The following is a 20,000-nucleotide window of genomic DNA, read 5'->3' as shown; positions in this document are numbered from 1 at the left end:
AATGGTGTGCGTTAATGGGTCACTACAAAAGCTTGCCAGTGAGAAGATAATCCAAAAGTCTGCTTACAAGGAAAACCATTCATCAAATTTGGAAGGATAGTGTTGGTTACTCGTAAACTCCTCCATAATTTCAAAATCCTGCTTGTTATAAATGAATTTCACGACAAAATGATAGATACGTAAGCATGAGTTTCTAGGAATTTATGTTTATAAGAAATATGTCTCGGATTAACCTCATTTTGGGCATTTGGAAATAGTTGGTGGTAGAGGAGGCAGCGTGAATGTTAATCTTAGTGAACCAATTCCTACGTATGAATTGACCTAACTTAAACGTCACGAAGAGAAGGAAAACAAATGATAAACGAAAGAAATCAAGGAAGTAGAGAAGAGAGGAATAAAGAATGGAGAGAAAGAGAGAAAGAAAGGAAAACGAAGGAATGAAGGAAGGAGATTTACATAGATTTACATAGAAAATCAGACCACACAGACCCCATGGTCCAGTCTCGGTGGTCTGTCCTTAAACCTAAGTGATTTTACATTAATCAGAAGACTCCAAAACGTTGCATTTCTGCTCTAGTTAATATTACGTTGAAGAGAGAGAGAGAGAGAGAGAGAGAGAGAGAGAGAGAGAGAGAGAGAGAGAGAGAGAGAGAGAGAGAGAGAGAGAGAGAGAGAGAGAGAGAGAGAGAGAGAGAGAGAGATAGCAATTAAGGAAGAAAGAAGGAAATTAAGAAAGAATGGATAGCTATTAAGAAGAAAATAGGAATGACAAAAAGTTCATGAACCATTTCCTTCCTACGCTTCTCTCCTTTCTTCTATCCTTCCCTTCCCTTCCTTCCTCTCTTCCTTCTTTCACTAACTAATTTTTTACCCTCCCTCCCTTCCTCCTCCTCTCTCCGTTCATTCCTTCTCTACGTGTCCTACCCGGATCTCTTGCCATCAGAACCTTATTAACAAAAGAGAGAGAGAGAGAGAGAGAGAGAGAGAGAGAGAGAGAGAGAGAGAGAGAGAGAGAGAACTTGCTCACACGTGGATTTTTTTGCTGTTGCTCTCTCTCTCTCTCTCTCTCTCTCTCTCTCTCTCTCTCTGATAAGCTAAGGAGGCTTCTTCAAGAGTGGTTAAAAAAAGAAAAAAAAAGAAAATTAGTCACCAACAGTAAGAAAGAAAGAAAGGAAAAAAAGAAGGATGGATGGATAGATAAAAAGATAGATGGAAAAATAGATAGATACAAAGATAAATAGATGTATAAGTGGAGAGAGAGAGAGAGAGAGAGAGAGAGAGAGAGAGAGAGAGAGAGAGAGAGAGAGAGAGAGAGAGAGAGAGAGAGAGAGAGAGTACTGTCATCTGTTTGTATGTAACCTAATCTCTACTTTGTGTGTGTGTTGAAGGCCTTTTTATGATGTCACTACTACTACTACTACTACTACTACTACTACTACTACTACTACTACTACTACTACTACTACTACTACTACTACTATTACTACTATTACTACATCTATTCACACCTTTTCATTTTCGTTTTTTTATTTTATTTTTATTTTTTATTTGATTATTTTTCTGCGGGGTCAGCTAAGCCCCGCACATTGCCACACACTCTCAATCCTTCTCGCTTCCTCTCATAAGTCAGCTATTTACTACCTCTAAATGAATCTAATTAAATAACTGGATAATCCAATAAGGTCATATAGTGTTAAGATTGTTTCGTTTTTAGGATAATAACAAATACTTTGCGTAAACACCAGAACACTTGACAACGTTGTATTCCAGCGTTGTCAAGTGTCCTGCTGTTTACACAAAGTATTTCTTATTATGCTAAAAATGAAACAATCTGAATACTATATGACCTTATTGGATTGACCAGTTATTTAATTAGATTCATTTAAAGGTAGTAAATAGCTGACTTATGAGAGGTATAGGGAGGTGTTGAGAGTGTGTGGCAATGTGCCGGGCGGCGCTGACCTTGGCTTCCGGCCCGCCAGATTCTACTAAACTAGGAAAGAAGTGAACTAAACAATGAAAGGATAAATTGACCAGGAGTGAGAAAGTAAAAGTAAAAACAAACAGGAGGAGAGTAGGAAGGAAAACGGGAGAATGGGAACGAAAGTGAAAGGAAAGGAAAAAGAAAACGGAGCTGAGAGAATGGGAAAGAGAAAATGGAGATAAGAGAGAATGGGAATGAAAGAGAAAACGGAGATAAGAGAGAATGGGAATGAAAGAGAAAATGGAGATAAGAGAGAATGGGAATGAAAGAGAAAATGGAGATAAGAGAGAATGGGAATGAAAGAGAAAACGGAGATAAGAGAGAATGGGAATGAAAGAGAAAACGGAGATAAGAGAGAATGGGAATGAAAGAGAAAATGGAGATAAGAGAGAATGGGAATGAAAGAGAAAATGGAGATAAAAGAGAATGGGAATGAAAGAGAAAATGGAGATAAGAGAGAATGGGAATGAAAGAGAAAACGGAGATAGGACAGAATGGGAATGAAAGAGAAAACGGAGATAAGAGAGAATGGGAATGAAAGAGAAAATGGAGATAAGAGAGAATGGGAATGAAAGAGAAAACGGAGATAGGACAGAATGGGAATGAAAGAGAAAACGGAGATAAGAGAGAATGGGAATGAAAGAGAAAACGGAGATAAGAGAGAATGAGAATGAAAGAGAAAACGGAGATAAGAGAGAATGGGAATGAAAGAGAAAACGGAGATAAGAGAGAATGGGAATGAAAGAGAAAATAGAGATAAGAGAGAATGGGAATGAAAGAGAAAACGGAGATAAGAGAGAATGGGAATGAAAGAGAAAATGGAGATAAGACAGAATGGGAATGAAAGAGAAAACGGAGATAAGAGAGAATGGGAAGAGAATGGGAAGAAGAGAGAATGGGAACGAGAGAATGAGAAGGAGAGAGAACACATAGGATGAAAGAGAATGGGAATGAGAGAAAATAGGATCAGAGAGTGGGAAGGAGAATGGGAGGAATAGAGAATAAGAATAGCAAGGAAAGAGAATGGGAAGGAAAAAGAGAATGGGAAAGTAAAGAGAAGAGGAAAGAGTCGTGAAGAAGACAAATAAGTGAGTGGAAAGAAAATCATGGAAGAAAGAAGTTGAGAAAGAAGAAGAAAATAACTAAAATGATACAGGAAATATGACTGGACTCTCTCTCTCTCTCTCTCAACGAACAGGAAATACCACATGCTTCCAGAGAGAGAGAGAGAGAGAGAGAGAGAGAGAGAGAGAGAGAGAGAGAGAGAGAGAGAGAGAGAGAGGGGAATGAATAATAGGAAAAAATGTCGAAAGTAAAAGAAAAAAAAAGGAAAACCTGATTCCATTGACGTGTTTTTCGGGAAGAGAATTTTGAATACGAGTGTTTTTTTGTTTTGTTTTTTGTTTTGTTGTTTCGAGGTCTTGGGTAATTCTGTGAGTAGTAGTAGTAGTAGTAGTAGTAGTAGTAGTAGTAGTAGTAGTAGTGTTGGAACCTTTTGTGAAGAGAATCGAAATCCATGTAAGAGATTTGAATACTAATGAAACTATTATTATTATTATTATTATTATTATTATTATTATTATTATTATTATTATTATAATTATTATTATTATTATTATTATTATTATTACGAGGGTCTCTTTCAACTAGATATTATATGAGAGAGAGAGAGAGAGAGAGAGAGAGAGAGAGAGAGAGAGTAAGTGACAATCAATCGAAGTATACCTATAATAACTCTCTCTCTCTCTCTCTCTCTCTCTCTCTCTCTCTCTCTCATTGATTGTTTCACGTTATTTTCTTTCACTTTCGCTCACTCACTCTCTTTCTTTCTTTCTTTCGTTCTCTTCCTGTCAACTTATCATTCCGTCAATCCTTCACTTTCCTTCCTTTGATATGATTCGTAAGTAGCAGTAGTAGTAGTAGTAGTAGTAGTAGTAGTAGTAGTAGTAGTAGTAGTAGTAGTAGTAGTAGTAGTAGTAGTAGTAGTAGTAGTAGTAGTAGTAGTAGTAGTAGTAGTAGTAGTAAAGCTGATGATGACAGAAAAAAAGAAAGAAAAGTAAAGTAAATAAAGTAAAAAGAAGGAAGGAAGAAAGGAAGGACACAGAGAAAGAAAAGAAGGAAAGAAAAATACGAAAGAATAGAGATAATAAAAAAGAGAAAATGAAGGAAGGTAAAATAAAAATAAAGGAGAAAAAAAAGAAAGACAAGAAGGAAGAAAAAAAAAAACGTTAAGAAATTACTATGATAAGGAGGAAGGAGGTCAGTGGGTCAATGGAAAGAGGAGAAGGAGGAGGAGGAGGAGGAGGAGGAGGAGGAGGAGGAGGAGAACTATTAGCATGAAATTAAGTAAGTACATTATAAAAGATGATGATGATGGTGATTAAGGAAGAGGGGAAGAAGAAGGAAGAGGAGGAGGAGGAGGAGGAGGAGGAGGAGGAGAAATATTAGCATGAAATTAAGTAAGTACGTTATAAAAGATGATGATGATGATGGTGATTAAGGAAGAGGGGAAGAAGAAGGAAGAGGAGGAGGAGGAAGAGGAGGAGAAAGAGGAGGAGGAGGAGGAGGAGGAGGAGGAGGAGGAGGAGGAGGAGGTGTAAACAGTATCATGTCACCATAGAAACAAAAATGGGCGTGTAAACATATGTGTGTGTGTGTGTGTGTGTGTGTACTCAGGTGACCAAACACGTTCACGTATAGAAATTGTATACAGAGATTTACACACACACACACACACACACACACACACACACACACACACACACACACCATATCCACCCCTCTCCCCCCTCCCCGAGATCGACACAACGGGGGGTGCGAGGGGGTTGGGGGGGGACGGAATAGATGAATAGCCTGATGAATTGACGAGACAGACAGGAAATGATCGCGTGTGAGAGCCATTAGTGGGATAAATAAGGAAGGAATGCGAGCTAGTGACGGACGGACGGGACCTGTTGCTGTTTTGTGTGCCGTTGGGAAAGTGGAAACAATTATATGTGTTGATGATGATGATGATGGTTTTTAGGGTGACGATGTTGTTGATGTTGGTGATAAAGAAGAAGAGAAGAAAGAAGAAGAAGAAGAAGAAGAAGAAGAAGAAGAAGAAGAAGAAGAAGAAGAAGAAGAACTAGAACGAGAGGAACAAAAAGAAGAACAAGAAATAGAAAAATAAAGAAAAAGAGGAAAAATAAAAATAAATAAAAGACGAAGAACGAGAAAAAAAGAAGAGAAGGAAGAAGAAAAAGGAGAAGAAGGAAAAGAAGAAAAACATGAGCAAGAAAAAGAAAGTGAAAATCATGAAAAAATAAAATAAAATAAAAATAACGCAAACACTAACGCACTTCAAGGAGGAGGAGGAGGAGGAGAAGGAGGAGGAGGAGGAGAAAAGCAAGAAGAGAAAAAAAATTGTCGAGTGATGAAGATATGAATTAAGTAGTGATCACCATATCTAAGTGTGTGTGTGTGTGTGTGTGCGTGTGTGTGTGTGTGTGTTGCTTGGTCACCACTTCAACAGCCAAAAGCACCTCATCATGTTTCACCACCCTTGCTTTGTCATCACCTCCACCACCACCACCACCACCTCCACCACCATCACCTCCACCACCACCATCACCTCCACCACCACCACCATCACCTCCACCACTACCACCATCACCTCCACCACCACCACCATCACCTCCACCACCACCACTACCACCATCACCTCCACCTCCACCACCACAACCACATCCTCTTGCACCACCTTATCTATCCTCCACCTCCACCACCACAACCACATCCTCTTGCACCACCTTATCTATCCTGCCCCTACTACTACTACTACTACTACTACTTCAAATTACTAATACTAATACTTTTTTTTTTTTACAGGTAAGGAGACAGTTCAAGGGCGTAAAGAAAAATATAAAAAAAGCCCGCTACTTACAACTCCTCTTGTTACTACTGCTACTACTACTACTACTACTACTACTACTACCACTACTACTATTACTACTACTACTACTGTCATTATTTCATTGTTTGTATAGATATTATAGACTCTATGTGTGTGTGTGTGTGTGTGTGTGTGTGTGTGTGTGTGTGTGTGTGTGGTTTGTAAATTGTACACACACACGCACGCACGCACACTTTCTCTTTCTCTCTCTCTGACTGTGCCTCATCTTTTTAATAATTCATAAAAGCAATTTTTCTTTCTCTCCTCCTCCTCCTCCTCCTCCTCCTCCTCCTCCTCCTCAGGTGTTACATAACCGCAAATTAATGGCCCAGGTAAGAAGACTAACAACAGACCATCATTTTTTTCTGTTATCTTTTATCTTGTTTTACTTTATTTTATTTTATTATTTTTTTGTGTTTATAAAAGTGGTAGGATGTGTCAGTTTGTAGAAGTAGTAGTAGTAGTAGTAGTAGTAGTAGTAGTAGTAGTAGTAGTAGTAGTAGTAGTAGTAGTAGTAGTAGTAGTAGTTGTTGTTGTTGTTATTATTTGTATCATCATCATCATCATCATCATTACCTCAAACAAACATACAAACAAACACATACAATTACCAAGTCTCTCTCTCTCTCTCTCTCTCTCTCTCTCTCTCTCTGGGAATCTCATCAATGCATGTACAATATGTTAAGTCACATCGCCTGGCAACGCACCAATAGCAACCTGCGTAACCTATGACGTCAGCGGGAACTCGTGACGTGATTGGCCGAGGGTACGCGTGACGTCAGCGAACCAATGACGTGGCGTGCGTCCATTGGCTGAGGCTGACACTTCTTTTGCTTTGAGGATGCCACGGGACTGACACATGCATTTATACATACATACATACATACATACATACATACATACATACATACATACATACAGGTGCGGGCTAGTCGGCCACCTCCTCTCCCTCCCTTTCCATTCCCTCTCCTCTCTCTTGCATTCTCCTTTTTCTCTTCTTTTCCTTCTCCTCCTCCTCCTACTTTTTCCATTTTTTCTCTCATTTTCTCTTTTTTATTCGTTTTCCTTCTCCTTTTCCTATTTTCTCTCTTCCCTTTTCTCTCTCTCATCTTCTCTTTTTCTTCGTTTTCCTTCTCTCCTCCTCTACCTCACTTTCCACTCTTTATTTCCTCCTCTCTCTCTCTCTCTCTCTCTCTCTCTCTCTCTCATTGTAGTGCGGCGACTCTCTTCCGTCTCGTTGGTCGCGGGTTCGATTCCCAGCGCCGGCAAAACCTTTCCTTCTCTGGATTAATTTCTCGTGCTTTTCGTTACACGCAGAGGACGCATTGGAGTGTAGAAAAGAGCAAATTCTGGCATTACACTGGTGGCAAAGCGATGGCATGCTCCCCTGTGGTTCTGTTGTGTCACCCCGAGTAGGTAACAGGTAGTGATGGCCCATGCTCTCCGAAGTTCATAGAAAATGGGAAATCTCAACATACTGAAATTAATCTACGTATGAGTGGGTAGCCGTGTAGTGCGGCGACTAGTCTGATGGGCGAGCCTCCAATAACTAACTGCAAGAAAAGAGGATAAGAAATGAGCTCCGGGGGCAGCAAAAGGGAGCCACTATAAACACTTGCCTGCGCCACATCGGGCTGGGGCTGACCACCACCAGGGCCAAAATTCTCAAACATTCCGTGGCTCACGCACTCCCTTTTGGCAAGGCTTTCGTAGAGGTTATGATGGCATTTCCATGAGTAACTTTACGAGCCAAGCGATGGTCTGACAAGGCTCTACACCACGGAGGTTAAAACCACTCATGGAGCCAGACTCATCTCCTTCGTGGCCTTGGGAAATGTTTGTTATGAGCCGAAAGCATCTGGGAATACGGGTCCAGGCCCCCACCGCTGCCGTGGCCAAAACGTTAAAAAGAAATTGAGGCCGATACAGGAAACATTAAGGGACTATTGCCCCCTTATCCCCCCCCCCCCAAGATATTACAGCCCCGACACACCACTCCCTCGCCCTTTCCGGTGGTGATCCAGCTGCCTGCAGTATCTTCACGTTGCGGACACTTTTCACCGCATAAAGCTGCACAGAGGTGACACTAATAATGTTATTGGAGCCGAGGAGACCGAACACTTACCGATGAAAGCTCACGAGCCAGGCCATGCACTCACCTTTGCCTGCCCCAGCACTCTTTATCCTCCCGGCCTTCTCCCTTCCCACGGCCGCTAGCAAGGGAGTTATCGTTTCCTCGCATTCTCCCGCTGTCTCCCATGTTTTCTGTCCGCGCATCAATGGGAAGCATTTCATTAACCTGGCCTGAACGTTTTGCATCCCACAACGGGGTCTTGTCGTTGCAGCCCATGAATTGAAGGACAGTGTCGCCACCCCCGTCATCCATGGTGGCGAGGCTCCGACACCTTGATACAGGCGGCTCACGCGCAGAGGATCACTAGGATACCGACTGACTGCCAGACTCCAGGACTGTGGTGCCGGGTGATACGCGTCCAACACACGTCCCGTCCGCACACTGCGGAGCCTCCACCCCGGGACTGTCATTTAACATCCTGTAATGCGACGCGCACAAACAGACAGTCAGTGTTGCCATTTTGTGTGCGAACGTATCAGATTTGGCACCTTTGGGTGTACGTACAAAGTACGGCTTCCACAAGCCTCGATGCTGCTGGTACTGAATAGAGATAGTATTTTTGTTCTATACATTGTGGAAACAGAATGAATAGTGTTGTAAGTCGTTACATTTATGTCCTGCCATGTTAGTGTTCAACACCTTCAGCAACCCAAGAGGAGATACATTTACATTTTTAGCAGCACGAGCCAAGCAAGATGGTGCCTCTATAAACACTTGCCTGTGCCATAACGGGCTGGGGCCGACCACCAAGCACTACCAAGAAAGACGGCCGCTGCCGTAGGCTAAAAATAAATGAATAAATAAATACATATGTACATTTATTTTAGTAGCGGGCTTTTTTTCATTATTGTTACCCTTTTTTTACCCTTGAACTGTTTCCTCTACTGTAAAAAAAATTAAAATACAAGGATGTGTAAATAAATTGCATTCGTATGTAAGGAAATGTAAGTGACCGCTATTAAGAAGACGCTGTGTTGGGTATACATGGTTTCGATACACTGTTATGGGTAGACATACATGGTTTAGATACACTGTTATGGGTAGACATCCATGGCTACAATTATGTATTTTATTCTATCGCATTTATTTTACTTTACTGTATTTTATTTACTTTAATTAATTTCTCTACTTCGCATGTTTTAGACTGGGATAAAGATTAAACTAAAACGAACACTGTTAAAATGGCATACTTTTTAAGGCTATAAATTTTGTGGTATATATAGGTTCGTTTTTACCGCCTACATAAAATCAATAGAAAATACGTTAAATATATATAAAAAAAAAAACCTTAATTGGATAAAGCTGATCAGTGAATGTGTGTGTGTGTGTTTGTGTGTGTGTGTGTGTGTGTGTGTGTGTGTGTGTGTGTGTGTGTGCTGGAAAAAACTCAAACAATACATAAAATACATAGAAAATAATATCAGAAAGGGAATTTGATATTACGACAAACAAATGAATAAATAAATAAATAAATACCTACTTTTGTGACGAGAGTTTAAAAAGGTAGAAAACAAAAACTCCAGACAACGAAAAACAAGGACACGAAAAAACAACATAATCAAAGGAACAAAATTACATAGGAGTTTGTATATACATTTTTTACTTAATATTTTCCCGTTCACTGTTTTCATTATTTTTTGTCAGGTAATATAAAGAGTAAAAAAAAAAAGAAAAAAAACACGACAAATTAGATAATGAAAAAAAAAATGGAAAATCGCATAACATTTTTTTCCAAGTTGTGTTTTTTATAATGTATGAATAAATAAACTTTCATATATTTTCTTGTCTGTTATGAGTGTATAGCCTATTCATTATTTATCTAGAATTATAAACAAATGTCAAAACAGAAAAACAACACGAAAAAACAATGAACGCATAACATTTTTTTCCTAGTTGTGTTTTTTATAATGTATGAATAAATAAACTTTCATATATTTTCCTGTCTGATATGAGTGTAAAGCCTATTCATTCTTTATCTAGAAATATAAAAAAAAGTCAAAACAGAAAAACAACACGAAAACACAAAGAACGCATAACATTTTTTTCCTAGTTGGGTTTTTTATAATGAATGAATAAATAAACTTTCATATATTTTCTTGTCTGTTATGAGTGTATAGCCTATTCATTATTTATCTAGAAATATAAAAAAAATGTCAAAACAGAAAAACAACACGAAGAAACAAAGAACGCTTAAAAAAATTTTCCTAGTTTTTTTTTTAATGAATGAATAAATAAACTTTCATATATATATTCTTGTCTGTTATGAGTGTATAGCCTATTCATTATTTATCTAGAAATATAAAAAAATGTCAAAAAAGAAAAACAACACGAAGAAACAAAGAACGCATAACATTTTTTTCCTAGTTTTTTTTTAATGAATGAATAAATAAACTTTCATATATTTTCCTGTCTGTTATGAGTGTATAGCCTATTCATTATTTATCTAGAAATATAAAAAAAGTCAAAAAGAAAAACAACACGAAGAAACAAAGAACGCATAACATTTTTTTCCTAGTTGGGTTTTTTATATAATGAATGAATAAATAAACTTTCATATCTATTCTTGTCTGTTATGAGTGTATAGCCTATTCATTCTTTATCTAGATATATAAAAAAAAAGTAAAAATGAAAAAACACGACAGATTAGATAATGAAGAAAACGGGAAGGGCGCGTAACATTTTTTTCCTAGTAGTATTTTTTTGTAATTTATGAAGAAATAAAATGTCGTCACCGAGAACGGAAAGGAGACAAACAAAAGGAAAAAGACTGACAATAACCTCTCTCTCTCTCTCTCTCTCTCTCTCTCTCTCTCTCTCTCTCTCTCTCTCTCTCTCTCTGCATAGGAAATATACCTGTTATCAACGTGTTAAGTCAGGCGTGTGTGTGTGTGTGTGTGTGTGTGTGTGTGTGTGTGTGTGTAAAAAGAGAAAATGATATAGAAATGAAGAGAAAGAAAGAAAGAAAGAAGGAAAGACGGACAGAATGATACTGAGAGAGAGAGAGAGAGAGAGAGAGAGAGAGAGAGAGAGAGAGAGAGAGAGAGAGAGAGAGAGAGAGAGAGAGAGGGGTACATATGTGTTTTGTTTGCTAATATTTGTAGGAAAGAATGAGTGGTGAATATCAGTGTCTGTCTGTCTGTCTGTCTGTCTGTCTGTCTATCTGTCTTTCTATATGTCTGATTAAATATTTGTTAACATGCAATATCCGTGTACATATACCTAGCAAAGTCTCTCTCTCTCTCTCTCTCTCTCTCTCTCTCTCTCTCTCTCTCTCTCTCTCTCTCTCTCTCTCTGTTTGCCGGACACACATCACTAGGAAAAGAACGACGTGTAACATACCTGTACGATACTCATTAAGACTTATTCATGGGGAACATATGTGTGTGTGTGTGTGTGTGTGTGTGTGTGTGTGTCAGAATTTAATCGCCGGAATAGAGAGACAAAGAACTGCTCTCTCTCTCTCTCTCTCTCGTCAATTTAATCCTATTAAAATCCAAGAAATATACTAGTTATGTAATTTACTTCAGTTACTACTACTACTACTACTACTACTACTACTACTACTACTACTACTACTACTTTTAAACCCACCTACTACTACTACTAATACTAATACCACTACCACTACTACTGCTACTACTACTACTACTACTACTACTATTACCCCACCTACTACTACTACTACTTTTACCAAACCTACTACTACTACTACTACTACTACTACTACTACTACTACTACTACTACTACGACTACAACTACTACTACTACTACTACAATACAAAATCTATATTCACACAAAAGGAAGAATCACTATTACTTAGAAAAGACTCATGAATGTTTTAATCTCTCTCTCTCTCTCTCATATCCACAAACAAAACAATTCCAACTATCAGTGGCGTCACCAGGGGGGGGCTATGGGGGCTAAGCCCCCCCAAACCAAGGACTCAGCCCCCCCAAAAATACTTCTACCCTCAAAAATTAATATTTCTCTAGTTTTAGCCCACTTGGGCCACTTTACATGTCAAAGCATAACCTTATTTTCGGGTTTAAAAAAAATATCTTGCTGACCAATATGAAATTGAAAGTGAGAACCTCCATGCAGAAGTTCTTGTTGCTCAGAGAACACTACATGATGCTAAATCCATATCTAATGCTTTAGATAAACTAAAGCCTCTAAAGCAAGGTTTCAGTACACTCTGGAATTTACTGCATTTGGCTCTCACTTTCCCAGTAAGTAATGCTAAATGTGAACGATCATTCTCTGTATTGAAGCTTGTTAAAACATACATTAGGGCAACAATGGGTCAGAAACGGCTGACCAGTCTGGGTACAATTTCAATTGAAAAAGGTGTGGTAGATTCACTTGATCTTGATGTAGTAGTGGACAAATTTGCTTCCCTTCCAATACAATCTCAATCAAATTTGGGAAAATCCACCATACGGCGCATGTCACTAACCCATACTTAACATGGAGCATAGGCGGTCAAGCTTAAGTTACTTTTCATATTAATGATCTTATTCTGTTTAACTACCAGTATCCCATGTACCTATTTACGTTCAATAAGGAAAGTACCTGAGTATATATTATAATTTTACATTTATTCTTTTATTATCATCTATTTTTATAATTATCAAGTAATAAAGATTAATTTACTTTCATCTTTTTTGGGCCTCAAAATAACCCTAGAATGGGTCCAGCTGGTTGGGCTCGCTGCGCTCGCCCGACGCCCATCATTACCTAGGGGCTAAAGCCCCCCCCAATTTTTTTCCCTGGTGACGCCACTGCCAACTATCTTAGAAAACGTGTGTGTGTGTGTGTGTGTGTGTGTGACATTCATCAATTTATAATGCGATGAAAGGTCATGAAGTTATATAAGGGATTAGATGGTATGTATATAGGTTCAGGAGGAGGAGGAGGAGGAGGAAGAGGAGGAGGAAGAAGAGAAGGAGGAGGTGCTTGGTCTAATAAATTTTGTATGTTTCCCTTTAACATATATATTTTTTTTTAGATTTATATTGATGTGTGTGTGTGTGTGTGTGTGTGTGTGTGTGTGTGTGTGTGTGTGTGTGCGCGCGAACAAAAACGGTCACACGCCTCCCGCACAAGTTGAATCAAGATGTGTGTGCGTGCGTACGTGCATGTGTGTGTGTGTGTGTGTGTGTGTGTGTGTGTGTGATTATCACGTGACCTTCATTTTATCTATCTACCTGTCAGATGAAGCAATTACGTGTTTGTCTATCGATCAATCTATCTATTTATCTTTATCTATCTATCTATCTATCTATCAATACAACAGTCATTACGAGAGAGAGAGAGAGAGAGAGAGAGAGAGAGAGAGAGAGAGAGAGAGAGAGAGAGAGAGAGAGAGAGAGAGAGAGAGAGAGAGAGTAAGCAAAGTAGGTAAAATTAAGTCTATAAAAAAGAAATTAAGCGTGATATTATGTAAAGGCCTTTCCTAACGTACTCCACCTGCCGGCCCTGACTTCTAGAATTCTTGGGTTGACATTCTGTTTTGGTTTGGTTGTCTGTCTGTCACCACCACCACCAAAAACTACCAGAGAATGCAGTAGTAGAAGTAGTAGTAGTAGTAGTAGTAGTAGTAGTAACAGTAGTAGTAATTGTAGAAATAATAATAATAATAATAATAATAATAATAATAATAATAATAATAATAATAGTAATAAGAAGACGAAGAAGAAGAAAACAACAACAACAACAACAACATCTCTTCGTCTCATCAACTCCCTTCCTCTTGCTAAGTCTTCTACCTCTTAAATTTCGCCGCCATGTTGCCTCTCTTTCTATCTCCTAATGATATTTTCACGCTGACTGCTCTTCTGAACTTACTAACTGCATACCTTCCTCCCCCCCTCCCCCGACCTCCCACGGCCCCGCTACACACGACTTTCTACTCTAGCTCATCCTTATACCATCCAAATCCCTTATGCAAGAGTTAACCAGCATCTTCACTCTTTCATCCCTCACGCTGGTAAACTCTGGAGCTTCCTTCCTTCGTCCGTATTTCCTCCTGCCTATGACTCGACCTCTTTTAAGAATAGCGGTTTCCTTTGCTGTAGAAAAAATAAAAGACCTCTCCTCCCGAAATTGACCTCTCATTTGGCCATTCTTCGATACTTCTTTACTTTTTTAGAGCGTTTTTTTTTATTGTTTTTGCCCTTGAGCTGTACTTCCTTTACTGTAAAAAGAGGGAAGAAAATAACAACAATGATATAAAAACAAAAATTAACTGAACTCAAGGGCATAAGCCGCCTTCCTATGCAACAACAACAACAAAAATACCAGTAACCTTTTTTCTTTGCCCTTACGGTATATCATTACTGTAAACAAAAAAAACAAAAAAAAAAAAAGATATGACAACAAAAATTTCCTCATCTCAAGAGCATAAACCGCCTTCGCATTCAACAACAACGAAAATAACAGTAACCTTTAATTTGCCCTTACGGTACTTCATTTACTGAAAACAAAACAAAAAAATAACAACAACGATATGAAAACAAAAAAATTACCTGAACTCAAGACCAAAAACCGGCTTCCTATACCACAACAACAACAAAACAACAACAGTAACAAGTACCAGCAGAAGAAGTAGCAGCAGTAGCAGTAACGGTAACGATATCAGTATTATATGTTCTGTTTATAAGTATTTCCTGAAGGCTGGCAGCGTGGCACTCTTGCGTGGGCACTGGGGGCGGGAGGGGGGGGTGCCAGTGCCTCGCTCACCAGCCACACACTGCACACAGCAGGGCCAAGTGCCAACTGACGGCCACGGAGACAGAAGCCTGTGTGTGTGTGTGTGTGTGTGTGTGTGTGTGTGTGTGTGTGTGTGTGGATGCAAAGAGAGGGTGCTGGGGTAGGGTCGGAGGAAGGGAGGGGAAGTAAGAGGAGGGGAAGAGAGGGGAAGAGAGGGGAAGGGAGGGAAAAGAAGGGGATGGGGAAGAGAGGGGAAGTGAGGGGAAGGAAAGGAGGGAAGGGAGGGGAAAGAAGGGAAAGAGAAAGAAGGGAAAGGAAAGGGAAAAGAAAGAAGGGGAAGGAAGGGGAAGAGAGGGGAACGAAGGGGAAGAGAAAGAAGGATAAGGAAGGGGAGAAGAAGGAAGGGGAAGAGAGGGGAAGAAAGGGGAAGAGAGAGAAGGGGAAGAGAAAGAAGGGGAAGGAAGGGGAAGGATGGGAAGGAAGGGAGGGAAGGAGGGGAAGGGGGGAGGTTTGGGTAGGGGTGAGGATGTTGACATTTGCGAGAAAGGGAGGGAAGGGAAGGAAGGAGGGAAGACAAGGAGGAGAAGGGAAGGGAGGAGAAGAGAAGGGAGGGGAAGACAGGGGAGGAGAGGTGACGGAAGGAAGGGAAGGAGGGGAAGGAGGAGAAGTAAGGGGAGGGAAGAGAGGGAAGGAAGGGGAAGGAAGGGGAAGAGAGAGAAGAAGGAAGGGAGGTAAGAGGAGGGAAGAGAGGGAAGGAAGGAGGGAAGGGAAGAGAGAGGAGGGAAGTCAGGGGGGGGAAGAGAGGGAAGGAGGAGGGAAGGAGGGGAAGGAAGGTGAAGGAAGGGGAAGGGAAGGAAGAGAAGGGAGGAGAAGAGAAGGAGGGGAAGTAAGGGGAGGAGAAGAAAGGGAGGGAAGGGAAGAGGCAGGGGGGGGAAGTGAGAGGAGTGGAGGGGAAGAGAAAGAAGGGGAAAGAAGGGGAAGGTGCTGGGGGGGGGTATCGACAATAAATCTTGTGAAGGGAAGGTGAGGAAGGGAAGGAGAAGGAGGGGAAGGAGATAATTAAGGATGGGAAGGAGGGGAAGGAAGAGGAAGGGAGGGAAAGGGAAGGAAGGGGAAAGAGAGGAAGGGAGGGGGGAGAGGGAGGGAAGAGAAGGAAGGGAAGGAGAGGAAGGGAGGAGAGGACTGGGAGGGGAAGGGAGGGGAGGGAAGGGGAAGAAGGAGGAGAAGGGAAAGGAAGGGAGGGAAGGAGAGGAAGGAAAGGAAGGGAGGGAAGGAGGGGAAGGGAGAGGAAGGAGGGGAAGGGGAGAGAGGATTGGGAGGAAGGAGGGAAGGGGGAGAGGATTGGGAGGGAAGGAGGAAGGAAGGGGAAGGAGGGGAAAGGAAGGGAAAGGAAGGAGGGGAAGGGAAGGGAAAGGAAGGAGGGGAAGGGGAGAGGACTGGAGGGGAAGGAGGGGAGGAAAGGGGAAGAAGGAGGAGAAGGGAAAGGAAGGGAGGGGAAGGAGAGGGAAGGGAAAGGAAGGGAGGGGAAGGGAGAGGAAGGGAGAGGAAGGGAAGAGAGGACTGGGAGGGGAAGGGAGGGGAGGAAAGGGGGAAGAAGGAGGAGAAGGGAAAGGAAGGGAGGGGAAGGAGAGGGAAGGGAAAGGAAGGGAGGGGAAGGGAGGGGAAGGGAGAGGAAGGGAGGGGAAGGGGAGAGAGGATTGGGAGGGGAAGGGAGGGGAAGGAAAGGGAAGGGAGGGGAAGGAAAGGGAAGGGAAAGGAAGGGAGGGGAAGGGAGGGGAAGGGGAGGAAGAAGATGGGAGAAATAGAAGAGAGAGAGAGAGAGAGAGAGAGAGAGAGAGAGAGAGAGAGAGAGAGAGAGAGAGAGAGAGAGAGAGAGAGAGAGAAAGGTAATGTAATGAGGGGAAGGGAGGAAGATAGGAAGACATGGAAGAGGGGAGAAGGAGGAGGAAAGAAGAGGAGGAAGAGGAAGAAAGGTAGAGGAAAGGGAAGAGAGGAATAGAAGAGGAAGAAAGGTAGAGAGGAAAGGGAAGAAGAGGAAGAAGAGAAAGAGAGAAGGAAAGGGAGAAGGAAAGAAAGGAAGGAAGGAAGAAGAATAGAGAAGGAAGAAAAAGAGTGAAAGGGAGGAGGAGGAGGAGGAGGAGGAGGAGGAGGAGACAAGATCCGCAGAAAAGTAACATAAGAAAGTAGATAATGCCAGAAAGTACCCATTGAAGAGGAGGAGGAGGAGGAGGAGGAGGAGGAGGAGGAGGAGGAGGAAGAAGGCCACTCAGACAAAAAGCATCAGACACAATTACGAAGAAGAGGGGATGAGAGGGTACAGAAGAGGAGGAGGAGGAGGAGGAGGATACAGGAAAGAAACAAGTAACAGAGAGAGAGAGAGAGAGAGAGAGAGAGAGAGAGAGAGAGAGAGAGAGAGAGAGAGAGAGAGAGAGAGAGAGAGAGAGAGAGAGAGAGAGAGAGAGAGAGAGAGAGAGAGAGAGAGAGAGAGAGAGAGAGAGAGGTGGAGAAGAAAGGGGAGGGAAATAGAGAGGGAAGGGAGGAGGAAAGATTGGGGAAGAGAGGGGAAAGGGGAAGGGAGGGGAAAGAAAGGGAGGAGAAAGAAATGGGCAGGATAAAGGGAAAGGGAAAGAGAAGAGAAGGAAAAAGGGAGGGGGAAGAAAGGGGAGGAAGGGAGAGAAAGGGGAAGGGAGAGAAAGGGGAAGAGAGAGGAAAGGGATGGGGAAGAGAAGGGTAGGGGAAGAAAGGGGAAGGACACAGAGAGGGGAAGGGAGGGGAAAGGGGAAGGGAGAGAAATGGGAAGGGAGGGGAAAGGGGGAGGGGAAAGGGGAAGGGAGGGGAAAGGGAGGTGGGGAAGAGATGGGGAAGAGAAGGGTAGGGGAAGAAAGGGGAAGGACACAGAAAGGGGAAGGGAGAGAAAGGGGAAGGGAGGGGAAAGGGGGAGGGGAAAGGGAGGTGGGGTCGGGGAAGAGAGAGGAAAGGGGTGGGGAAGAGAAGGGTAGGGGAAGGGAGGGGAAGGGAGGGGAAAGGGAAAGGAGGGGAAAGGAGGAGGGGGGGTTGGGGAAGAGAGAGGAAAGGGGTGGGGAAGAGAAGTGTAGGGGAAGGGAGGGGAAAGGGGAAGGGAGGGGAGAGAGGAAAGGGAAGGGGGGTGGGGAGGGGAGGGGAATAGCCTTGTGTTATATAAGGATAGTCTAATTAACAACCTCCTAATTGTTACTTTCCATCAGGTTAATTAGCGAAGGTATTTAGACAGGTAATTTTTTTTTTTGTCTTATATAACAGGGAGGAAGATTATTTGTGTCAATGTCTTCTTCTTCTTCTTCTTCTTCTTCTTCTTCTTCTTCTTCTTCTTCGTCTTTCTCCTTCTGTTTTTTTTTTTTTTTTGTTTTGTTTTTTTGCTTATTTTCTTCTTTTTCTCTTTCTTGTTTTCATTGTTTGTTTTCCTCCTTTTTTCTTTTCCTCCTCTTCTTCTTCTTCTTCGTCTTCTTCGTCTTTCTTCTTCTGTTTTTGTTTTGTTTTTTTTGCTTATTTTCTTCTTTTTCTCTTTCTTGTTTTCATTGTTTGTTTTCCTCCTTTTTTTCTTCTCTTCTTCTTCTTCTTCTTCTTCCTCCTCCTCTTCTTCTTCTTCTTCGTCTTTCTCCTTCTGTTTGTTTTTTTTGTTTTGTTTTTTGCTTATTTTCTTGTTTTTCTCTTTCTTGTTTTCATTGTTTGTTTTCCTCCTTTTTTTCTTCTCTTCTTCTTCTTCTTCTTCTTCTTCTTCTTCTTTCTTTCCTCAGTTATTCCTTCCTTCCTTCTTTCTTTTTTTCATTTTCTTTCTTCTTTCCTTTCTTTCTTCCTTCCTTCCTCCATCGTCACTTTTTTCTCCTCTTCTTCCTTTCTTTTCTTCTTCCTTCTCCTTATCTCTCTCTCTCTCTCTCTCTCAAAAAAAAAAATGCATGGTTAGTTTTCCTTCCTTTAAATTTTCCTTTTTTCTTCTTATTTTTCCTCTCGTTTTCTTTTCCGTCATAATTTGCGTGTTTTTTAAGGAAGACAAAATTAAATAAAAAATAAAATATGGTGTTCAATAAAAATAAATAAATAAATAAAAAATAACCGAGATTTTTAATTTTATGGGAAAGGTGACAGGGTGGAAATCTCTCTCTCTCTCTCTCTCTCTCTCTCTCTCTCTCTGTGGACCTTGGTAAAGCCACTCATTTATATATAACTTTGATAGTACAGCTGTAGATGAGGAAGAGGAGGAGGAGGAGGAGGAAGAGGAGGAGGAGGAGGAGGAGGAGGAAGACTGATTGATTGAAACGTTTATTCGTCAAGATGATGATGATGATGATGATGACATATAGTAGTAGTAGTAGTAGTAGTAATAGTAGTAGTAGTAGTAGTAGTAGTAGTAGTAGTAGTAGTAGTAGAACAAGAAGAAGAAGAAGAAGAGAAATGCAAACGAGCACAAACAGAATAAAGAAGAGGAGGAGGAGGAGGAGGAGGAGGAGGAGGAAGAAGAAGAGAATGACAACGAAGCAGAAGAAGAATATAAAAGAAGCAATTGGCGAAAGTGGAGGAGGAGGAGGAGGAAGAGGAGGAGGAGGAGGAGGAGGAAGAATAGTTTTGCGTACAGATTTTTATTTTTTCAATGTTTCTGAGAATGTGTGTGTGTGTGTGTGTGTGTGTGTGTGTGTGTGTGTGTGTGTGTGTGTGTGTGTGTGTGTGTGTGTGTGTGTGTGTGTGTGTGAAATATTATCAAAGTTCATTCATCTTTTCATTCCTCTTTCTCCTCCTCCTCCTCCTCCTCCTCCTCCTCCTCCTCTTCCTCTTTCTATGCACCTCTTTTTTTATCTTCCTCTTTCTTCCTCCATTTCATTATTCACGTATTCAAAAATGGAGGAGGAGGAGGAGGAGGAGGAGGAAGAAGAAGAAGAAGAAAAAGAAAGAAATAAAAATGGTGGTGATGATGGTGGTGGTGGTGGTGGTGGTGATGATGATGGTGGTGGTGGTGATGGTGGTGGTGATGGTGATGGTGGTGGAGGTCCAAGGTTACCCATTGATCAGTTTAACCAAAGGAATGTGGAGATAAAGGAAGGAAGGAAGGAAGGAAGGAAGGAAGGAAGGAAGGAATAAAGAAAGAAGAGAAAAGGAAAAGAAAAAAGAAAAAGAAAAAATGAGGAAAGAAGGAAAGGAAAGAAAGAAAGAAGGAAAGGAAAGAAGGAAAAAAAGAAAGGGAAAAAATAAGGAAAGAAGGAAAGA

At 41.2% G+C, this 20,000-nt stretch overlaps 1 protein-coding gene across 6 annotated transcripts in view; it reads right to left on the bottom strand.

The window, feature by feature from the left end:
• The window catches only part of LOC126986309 (uncharacterized), a 145,956-nt gene that overhangs the window by 122,461 nt on the left and 3,495 nt on the right, over positions 1 to 20,000 (bottom strand). For 4 of the 6 annotated variants that reach the window (XM_050842287.1, XM_050842289.1, XM_050842288.1 and 1 more), the window contains exon 1: positions 8,078 to 8,428. The exons of 1 other annotated variant lie outside the window; for it this stretch is intronic. In XM_050842287.1, the coding sequence (XP_050698244.1) occupies positions 8,078 to 8,304 (227 nt within the window). In that variant the 5' untranslated portion in view covers positions 8,305 to 8,428. Of the gene's footprint in view, positions 1 to 8,077; positions 8,429 to 14,649; positions 14,784 to 20,000 lie in introns of those variants that run through there. One more of the 6 variants, XM_050842293.1, reaches the window with a different exon arrangement.

Source organism: Eriocheir sinensis, chromosome 61 (assembly GCF_024679095.1).
Source record: "Eriocheir sinensis breed Jianghai 21 chromosome 61, ASM2467909v1, whole genome shotgun sequence".
Classification (NCBI taxonomy): domain Eukaryota; kingdom Metazoa; phylum Arthropoda; class Malacostraca; order Decapoda; family Varunidae; genus Eriocheir; species Eriocheir sinensis.
Note: the sequence above shows the minus strand (reverse complement) of the source record. Positions and strands in the feature narration are given on the sequence as shown.